The sequence below is a fragment of the Nelusetta ayraudi genome, unplaced genomic scaffold (genome assembly GCF_046127955.1).
Source record: "Nelusetta ayraudi isolate G7.1 ecotype Tasmania unplaced genomic scaffold, CSIRO-AGI_Nayr_v1 ptg000089l, whole genome shotgun sequence".
Lineage (NCBI taxonomy): Eukaryota > Metazoa > Chordata > Actinopteri > Tetraodontiformes > Monacanthidae > Nelusetta > Nelusetta ayraudi.
Genome location: NW_027466139.1, coordinates 1,932,499 through 1,941,382, shown reverse-complemented (window position 1 = coordinate 1,941,382; position 8,884 = coordinate 1,932,499). Strand labels below are relative to the sequence as shown.

General features: G+C 57.1%; 1 protein-coding gene across 4 annotated transcripts; it reads right to left on the bottom strand.

Annotated features, from left to right (window-relative positions):
* Positions 1-9: 9 nt before the first annotated feature.
* On the bottom strand, positions 10-8,639 carry LOC142901506 (uncharacterized). Of its 4 annotated transcripts, none has more exons than XM_076046048.1 (13): positions 8,187-8,639; positions 7,396-7,496; positions 7,142-7,291; positions 6,784-7,099; positions 5,537-6,683; positions 5,209-5,300; positions 5,027-5,126; positions 4,645-4,940; positions 3,725-3,901; positions 3,494-3,590; positions 2,935-3,053; positions 801-2,758; positions 10-719 (listed from the first exon to the last, which is right to left on the bottom strand). In XM_076046048.1, exons 1-13 carry the CDS (start codon positions 8,448-8,450, stop codon positions 356-358), a joined length of 5,181 nt encoding a protein of 1,726 aa, XP_075902163.1. In that variant the 5' UTR covers positions 8,451-8,639; the 3' UTR covers positions 10-355. The 4 variants fall into 4 exon arrangements, with proteins under 4 accessions (XP_075902163.1, XP_075902164.1, XP_075902165.1 ...); XM_076046049.1 differs by having other exon boundaries at positions 6,784-7,105; positions 7,184-7,291; XM_076046050.1 differs by having other exon boundaries at positions 7,184-7,291.
* Positions 8,640-8,884: the final 245 nt, after the last annotated feature.

Below are 8,884 nucleotides of genomic sequence, written 5' to 3'. Positions count from 1 at the left end.
AAAAAATGGTTTCATTCTACTCTTTTATTTACACTTAAACTAACACTAGGGGGCGACGGTGAGGGGAAGCCGGAACCGTGGTAGGTGAAAACGGGTCATAACGTCACAACAGCCGCTTCTTCAAGTCTTCCCTGAAAACTAGAATGAATGCTGAGGAGACAGGAAACCATCGAGTTACTGAGAATCCTGGTTAAAAAATAGAAAGGTAGAAAAGATTTTGGAACAAGTAAAAAAAAAAGAAAAAAGGAGAGAAATAAAAAGGATGACACAGTGGAAGAACTGGAGGCTCACAGTGCTCATTGAGCTGGTCCCGAGTCCTCCTGGGTGTTTCCACACAAATACTCTGTCCAAGCTTTTACTCAAAGTTAAGGTCAGAAGTAAAATCCAGGGAGGTGATGTGAGAAGGGAGGCCCAGGGTTTCTGGAGGGACCTCCTCCACCTCCTCTGTCTGCAAGCCAGACTCAGGATGGCCTGGATCCTCCGGGAGCTCCTTCGGGTCTGAAGCCCCCGTGTCAGACTCCCCTGAGGCGGATTCAGGCTCCGGCTCAGACTGGCTAGGCTGCTGCTGCCGAGTCTGGTACCTGGTCTGGGATCTGGTTTGACGGACAGGCTGTGGCCCACTGGAGCTTCCCCTGCCTTTACTCTTAGGGCTGACTTTGGAAACATCTGGGACATGAGATTCCAGCTCTGCTAGGCTTGGAGCAGCGAGTGTGGGCAGCCTTGGAAGAGTTAGAGGAGATAAAGACGGTGGCTCAGCTGCCTGAGGCGGAGGAACCTCAGGTATCAGGCTCGGCTCTAACGAGGGAGGGGTTTGTTCTGGGCTGAGGGCGGTGGCTGGTGGGCTGACTTCTACCTGGGACTGAAGACTGGGTTGTAGGTGTTGCGATAAAGATGGTGGCTCAGCTGTCTGAGGTGGAGGGGCTTCGGTTGTCAGGCTCGGCTCTAACGACCACACAGATGCTATCTGGATGTCAGGAGCTGGTAGAGGACCATCACAAACCTCTGGGTCTGGTGGTGTAGTCACAGCTGGAGGCTGGGGCCGGTTCAGAGGCTCAGCTTGACTTTGGGCCTGTGGCATGGGAGGGTCAGCAGGGCAGCTCTCCTTCTTGATAGCATCATTAGCTTCGTCGCTGCTCGCCGGCTTGGTGATGCAGGTGGAGCCTATTTGCCCGATGCTGCTGTACCAGATGCCAAACAAGTCCTGGGCTTTCGCTGCAGCCAAGCCACTCTTGGGTTTCTCAGACCTCCGGGCTCCATCCCCCAGAGTCACCAGAGGTGGAGGCTTGACAAACACCACCCGAGTCTGTTCACTCTCTGGGACACCAGGAGCTGCCACGTCCGGCACAATAGTGATGGTGTCTGGTGGTGAAGGTTTGGCCTCAGGTGCTACAGGTTTAGCCTCAGGCGCTGCAGCTTTGGCCTTGACCGCTTCAGGTGCACAATCAGTCTCGCGTTGTGTCGGTCTTGTTACGGGTGGCGGCTCACTTTTAGCGTGGGTTGCCTGAGGAAAAACAGCAGGTGGTGCCGCCTGCCGGGCTTCACTGGTGGCAACTTTCCCAGCTTGTGGCAGCACATTTGGACCACTTCCAGGGTGAGCGGAAGGACCAAGTGCTGTTGGAAAGTCTTTTGTAGACGCTGTCCTTGGCGTCGGGAAGAGCGGGGGTCGGACGGGAGTTGGGAGGAGTGTGGGGCGGACAGCTTTCAGAGGCGCCGGTTCAGCGAAGATGGGGTCATCTTTTGAAGGAGGAGGCTGTGGTGAGCAAGTGCTCTCTGTTCTGAGGGAGAGGAAGGTGTTGAGAGGCGCAGGTTTGCCCATCGAGGCCGTTCTCCTCTGGACGGCAGCGGGACCAGGGAGGTTTGGCCGAATCCGTCCTCTGATGGGAGGAGCCGTGCTCTGCTGGCCCCCCAGGCGCTCTGCAATCTGCTTGGCAAAAGCCAGAGACTTTATAAAGGGGTCTCCCTCATCATCCTGTTTGACATTCTGGCCGAGCGGGGATTCGTCATCTTTGAGGAACTCCACGGCCGCTTTCTGTGCTTCCTTTGCCAGAACGCTCTCCTTCTTCTTCCACATGAACTTTCCAAAGGAAGGAGTGGCGGCAGCGGGAGCTGCTTTGCACGCCTCTTGGTTCTGTTTGCGAAGCTTGGCCCTCATGGCCGGACTTGGACCGCAAATGATCTTGGGTGGCTCGTAGGGCTTGGCCGGAGGTTCTGGCTTAGCGGCTTCTGGCTTGGCCGGCGCTTTTCCCAGGTCCGGCTTCCTGAAAGTGTCCTTCTGGCCCTTGGCCGTGCTTTTGTCTTGCTCTCGGTCAGAGTTGCCCCTGGGACCGGGATGTTTTCCAGGTTTGTACTTGTCCTGGTCCTCTCTGGCTCCGGGGTATCTACCACGCTCGTAGCGGTCCTGCTCATCCCTTTGGTGGCGGTACCGGGACTCTTCTTTCTGACCGTGTCGCTGGTCCTCATCTCTCCTCCTGTCACGGTATTTCTCATCCTTCTTGCCGTGTTTGTGTTTGTCCTCTGCTTCCAAGCTCTTGCGGTCCTGCTCCTGGACTCTGGACTTGTCTTCCTTGTGGACAGCGTCACTCTCCCTGTCCTTCTTCTGCTTCTTGGGTTTGAACTTTCCCTCCTTGTCTTTAGTGTCATTCTCCTCGTCCTCCTCCAGTTTATGTTTTTTGCCAGTGGCGGAGGCGTCGGCTGAGAATCCCACCTGCCGGTCCAGGTTCCTCCTCTGCTCATACAAGGGATTCTGGCACATTTGTTTCTGTGGAAGAAGGACGAGAGTGTGAGGAAGCGTGGAAGACACACCGAGCAGAGCAAAATGGACCAGCTACTGACTCTGGACTGATCTGATGTCACCACCACATCTTTCCACCAGTCAGGCAGGACCAGGCTACTGGAGTCAGTCGGTCAGGCTCCTCCTCCTGCTCAGGTAAATACCTTGTATTTCTCATTGTGACAATGTGTGGTGACGTGCTCTTCTGCACAGATGGCATCTCCATAGAAGTCTTGACACAGCACGCAGAAGAACCCTCTGACAGGCAACAAGAACTCGGAACCTGCAGCAAAACACAAGCGGTGGACTTGAAAGGCTCGGCCGGTGCTAAAACCACCTGCAGATCAAGGTTTACCTGAGGCCCGCGGCTTTGCCAGACCTGTGTGTGTGTGGAAGGGACGCTTAAAGACAACATTGTGAGGAGAGAGCGTCTGCAGCCTGGTCTAATGTCTCAGCAGCAGCTGACGCATCTGCTCGGCCACAGTGGGCTTAGCCTGCGGTTGTGTTTGCCCGCATGTACGTTGATGTGCACTGGGCATTAAAGAAAACAACATCAGAGGTGGACTCTCCACTGTCTTCCCCCAGCAACTGGCTTAACAATCTTTTCATTAAGAGAAGCACAGATCCACTGAGCTCCACCTGCAAATACAAGATGCTACAGAATTCAGGGCCTCCACATCAGGCTGGTCTACAAGCAGCAGCACTGAGCCCAGATCATAGTACCTTTGGCCGGTTTGGTCAGCTTCTCCTCTGAGGCCACGTTCCTCACAGTCTTGGTGGTAGTGCAGGAGGCCCAGGGCCTGTCGTAGGGGTCCAGAGTCTGAGGAGACGAGGGGAGGGGACAAGCTGGAGTGAAGGAACACAACACAGACTGGCGAGACTCCATCGGTGCAAAGGTCAAACCTCTCGCAGAGATGAGATGACGAGAACAGAGATGAAGAAACGGCCACAAACCTTTCGGTGTGTTTTGCTGTGCAAGTGTGTGAAAAAGTCAAACATGGAACCAGAGGTGGCGTTACAGTTTTTGCACCAGTGGTTCCCGGCATCATAGTATTCAAACGGCTCCGGGGGCGGAGCTTGGACTGCCACTGGCGGCTTGACCGGTGACGACCTGGTCGCCGTCATTGGGGTCTGCCAGGAAAGCGATACAGAGGACAGCATGAAGAGGATTCCTCCAGGGGAAAACAGTCCATTCACAAAAATAGAGAGCCAGGAGATAAAGTTTCTTACCTTGGTGGAACGCCGGCCTCCCAGACGGTAAAAACTCAGGGCGACGAGCGAACGCAATAATGTCACAGACTGAAGCACCGTCTCTCCAAAAGACACACGGGAGCGAAGGACACGGCGAGACCGTCTGTGACGCAGTTTACATCCTGGCTAATGCTAACTGGACGTCTGACAGCGGTAAACTGGTGACTAATGCTAACTGGACGTCTGACAGAGGTAAACTGCTGGCTAATGCTAACTGGACGTCTGACAGAGGTAAACTGGTGTACTAGCTATGCTACCAGCATGGCCAAAGAGCGAGGTCGGCTTCTATTTTGATCTGATGCTGCTCAAACTGCAGTTAGCTTGTTTATGTTCCCGGGCGTCATTACATCCAGCAGCAGTAACTGTGTTATCGATGGCACTATGCGATGGGCTAAAGTCTACATTTAGCTCCAAAGACAAAGGGGAACACGTTGATTCTCACGAGCGTCCAGGCGTGGAAGTTCTAAAAACCTTCTGGCAATTGAAAAACCCAAGCGAGACCTCGACTGACTGCACTATGTCGGACTGAGGAGGCCGAGCGCAGGGTGGCATTTCTACGACGGGACTGAATCCAGCGTCAGATGGACAAACTTTGTGCTGGAGCTCCTGCCGCGGTATCTTACCTTTCGCTGGTGCCTCTCAGGACTCTTGGCTGTCTCCCGGTTGCGACCTGGCGGTGGGGGCGCTCTGTCCTCCTGCTGCCCGGACGACTGGCTGCCCTTTCGGGGCCGGTCGCTCGGGCTCAGGCCCAGGATGAGCGCCACGGCGTCGATCTCAGTGCGCTTCTTCTCTGCTTCTTGGTGTTCCTTGTGCAGGCTGGAGATCTGAGCCATCACCTCCTCTTGCAGGTGGCTGATCTCCTGCAGCAGAGGATCTTTGTGGCCGCCCTTCTCCCGCCGCTTCTTCCTCAGCAGCTCCCCTGAAAATAAGTACACCGGATGAAAGCCAGCCAGCCGGTGCCTGGCAGCGGCAGGAGAGGACAGGATGGTTTCAGTGTGAGGTCACCTTGCTGCTTCTTCAGCGTCTCCAGCTCCTTGATTAGATACTCCTTCTTCTTCATGCGGGCGTCCCTATCCTCCCTCAGCTTCTCTCTCTCCTCCAGGACCTGACGGACACACAAGGCAGCGTTTGGTTTGGCCTGACCAGACCCTCCTGTCTAGCGCCAGCGGTGGGCAGAGAAGAAGGACCTTCTGTTTCTGGCTCTGGTTGTTCTCCTCCTCAGACGCTCTCCTGCACTGCCGGTGCTCCTCTCCGTCCTGAACGTGGCTCGCCGCAAAACCTGAAGTCAGACGAGCAGCGTTAAGAGACCACTCCTACTCTGGCTACCAGCGTGAGAGGCCACTCCTACTCTGACCAGCAGCGTTAGAGACCACTCCTACTCTGACCAGCAGCGTGAGAGGCCACTCCTACTCTGACCAGCAGCGTTAGAGACCACTCCTACTCTGACCAGCAGCGTGAGAGGCCACTCCTACTCTGACCAGCAGCATTAGAGGCCACACTCACTCCACCACTGACCTTTGACACCTGACTCCGGGGCTGCCTGGCTGTAGGGCAGCAGAGGGGGGTAGTGGTCTCGGTGGGGCAGGCCCATGTTTGGGGGCGGGTACATGGCTGGCCACTGCTGGTGCATGTAGGGAAGGTAGTTGGCGTACTGGCCGTACGATGCCAGCGGCGGCGGCGGATAGTTGGGCGCCATCATGGCCGGGACCTGTGGGGGAGGGGGGAAGGTGGGGATGGGCTCCCCAGGGTGGGGTTGGTGGGGCTGACTGGCGTCACTCCTCTCCACCTTCATCTCTCGTTCTTGGAGAGACGTGGGCGGGGCCGATTCCTCCTCGCCGCCATTGTTGCCACTCCAGCTGCGCCCTCTGCAGCTGCGGCTGGAGCTGCTGCTGCTGCGGCTGCTGCTGCTGCTGCGGCGGCTGCGGCTCCGCCTCTTCCGACCCCGGCTGTGTCCACTGTGGCTGGAGCCGTCAGAGGAGTCGCGTCTGCGACGTGTGGGCGTTTTGGGCGGTGGTGCCGACTTATGTCCATGCAGCCGCTCTTTGGTCCTGGCGGCCATCTGGCCGATCTCGGCCACACCCAGGTCCAGGCCGATGGTCTTCAGCAGGTCCTGGATCTTCTCGTACTCCTCCAGCGCCTGGCGCTCGCCCTCCTCTAGTGGCTCCATCCCCGGCAGGTTGGCAGGCTTTGGCTGGGCCACAGGGGCATGCCGGCTCACGACCCTGGCCTCCGTCTCCGCCGGGGTGGGCGGAGCCTGCGGCTGACTGAGAGGTCCGTACTTCTGCGGGTGGTATTCTCCTCCCCCGTACAGCGTCTCCTCCGTCACCTCAGCACACTGGTCCAGGCTGTGGTGTCTGACCGTCTCGGCCGGCATGGGAGACCCGGGCCGCTCCGAGTCTCCATACAGGAACTCCTCCTCGTCCAGGATGTCCTCGGAAGCGGCGGCAGCCTTCGCCGGAGCCTCGGAAGGTCTCCCCAACAGTTGCAGGACCTCCTGGATGTCGGCGTCAAGTCCGGCCCGTCCTGCCATCTGCGGGTCTGACTGCAGCTCCGAGAGCATCAGCGCCACCTTGTGGGGCTCCAGACCTTTGAAGGCTGCCAGCAGCTGCTGGGCCATTGGAGATGTGTTGGAGCCTTCTGCAGCTCTGGGAGAGTCGGTGCTCTGGATCAAGGACAAGACACGCCCAGACAACTGTCAGCAGGCCCCGCCCACTCTGACCGCCACCACTGTGAAAGGTATGTGTGACAGTGTGTGAGCGTACCCTGACGGAGGCCAACTCTGAGGACTCTCCTCGTCTCTTCAGGATGGACTTTGGCGCCAGACTCAGCATCTCCTCCAACTCCTTCCTGCGCCGTGCCGTCTCCAGCTCTTTGAACTCTCTTTCTGATTGGTCCCCGCCCTCAGCACTACTGCCACGGCTCGAGCTGCTGCTTCTACTGATGCTCCGACCCCGGCTCAGCGCTCTTCCGTAGCTCCGCCCTCTGGACCTGGACCTGCTGCGGGGCCGGCTCTTGCTCCTACCCCTGGACCAAGACCTGCTGCGAGGCCGGCTCTTGCTCCGCCCCCTGGACCTGGACCTGGACCTGCTGCGAAGCCGACTCTTACTTCGCCCCCTGGACCTGCTGCGAGGCCGGCTCTTGCTCCGCCCCCTGGACCTGGACCTGCTGCGAGGCCGGCTCTTGCTTCGCCCCCGGCTCCTGGCCCGGCTTCGGTCCGGACTTTGGTCTCGACTGTGAGCGTGTTGGATCCATTGTCGGGGGTTGTGGTCTCTGTGGACAAAGAGCAAGGACTTCAGGACCGAGGCAGGACTCAGTCTGTCCCGGGTCTGCTGACTCCGCCCAGCAGCCCAGGAGCCAGTGGGAACATAGTTTACCTGTCATGATGGCGTGGTGCCGTTGGGCCTGTCAGCTCGTTTCCCACGGTGATAACCAGCTTGTGGTTCGGGGGAGCCGGTCCGTGAGGCGACGGAGACCTCTGCAATACAAAGGACACAGTGGCCATCAGGTGGTCCAGGGGCTGCAGCAGAGGGCACTGCAGGCGCAGCTTTGCGCTGCAGCGAGCTGGTGACGGGATCAGCGGAACTGAAACAATCAAAGGATTCTTTGACTGACTGGTTTAGGTGCCCAGCAGGTCGTAGGAATTGACGTTGCTCTCACATGCTGAACTGGACCGGACTGGACTGATGTGGGTGGACAGGTCATCTTTGTTTTGAATTTGTCTCTCAATTTGAAAGGTTTTTTAAAACCGGTTCAGTTTTCCCGTCGACCTAAAGTTCTGCACTCTTTTTCTAATGAACGTGCTTGGTTCTGATTCTGTTCAGCAGACAGTTCTGACGGCTCGTTTTGTTCTGAGCATGCGTCCCCTGGGCCAGCGGCCTCTGACCGCCTCAGCCGACCGCTTCCTCAGCTTTCACCACACTCTGCCACCATGAAAAGCGGAGAGACTTCAATCAAAATTTCCGAACTTTAACCGCTTCGCTTTACTGAGACATGAAGTGATTCGGTTCAGGTCGTTCGGATCAAACACTGGTACCTTGGACCGGAACCACACTAGCTGGTTAACCACAGGCTGCTGGTAAACGTCGCCCGGGGGGCTGATGGGTCGCTGCCCACAGCATCACGCTTCCCTCCAGCCTCCAGGAGCATCACAGTCCAGATCACTCACCTCTCTCGGCGGACCTCCGGCCCAGTACTCTCCGCCTCGGTGGCCCCCCGAGCCGGGGGAAGGGTACTTCCTGCGCTGCGGAGAGCGGGGGTACGAGTCCGGGGGACCGTGGCTGTGGTAGTCGTGGTGATACGGACCTCGGTCTCGGTCCCTGTCCCTGTCGTCTCTGTAACCCGCTGCCGCGTGGAACCTCGGGGGCGGCGGACCTCGGCTATCATACGGCGGCAGGTAGCCTCCTCTTGACGGGGGCCGACCTCGGTACATATTGCTGTGGACCACTTCTAGCGATAGCTATGGGACCACTTGGATCACAGCAGCGGGCTATTTCTTCTTCGTCGGCTCCAGAGTCTGTCTTCTTCGTTGGGTTTGTCTTCTTCTCCTTGTCTGCGGACCGTAGCCACCAAAGTATGTTTCTTTTTCTTTCCGCCACCTGCTGCCTCGGAGTGTAAACAGCAGATTTCCGTTGGCGCTTTCAGCCATGTCTTCCGCCTCTGTACTGTAGGTTGAGCCTGGCTTCGCCTCCTCTGTCGTCATGGAGATGAACGAGAAAAAAATAAATATGAAGTGTTTGTCGGTATCCAGTGGGTTGCACTATAAACGTTTTTTCAATATAATTTATTCAATTTTGAGTTTGTTTGTTTGTTTGTTTGTTTTTGCAATTTTATCAAATCGCAAAATTATTGTTTTCCGTTTGCAGA

Bases quoted from the DNA above. Each gene is read 5' to 3' on its own strand.
- LOC142901506 (XM_076046047.1), bottom strand. From the start codon at position 8,450: ATGTACCGAGGTCGGCCCCCGTCAAGAGGAGGCTACCTGCCGCCGTAT. The intron at 7,497-8,186 runs GTGAGTGATCTG...TTTGTATTGCAG, and splicing joins CCGGAGGTCCGCCGAGAGAG to AGGTCTCCGTCGCCTCACGG. The intron at 6,684-6,783 runs GTACGCTCACAC...TCCTTGATCCAG, and splicing joins CAGAGTTGGCCTCCGTCAGG to AGCACCGACTCTCCCAGAGC.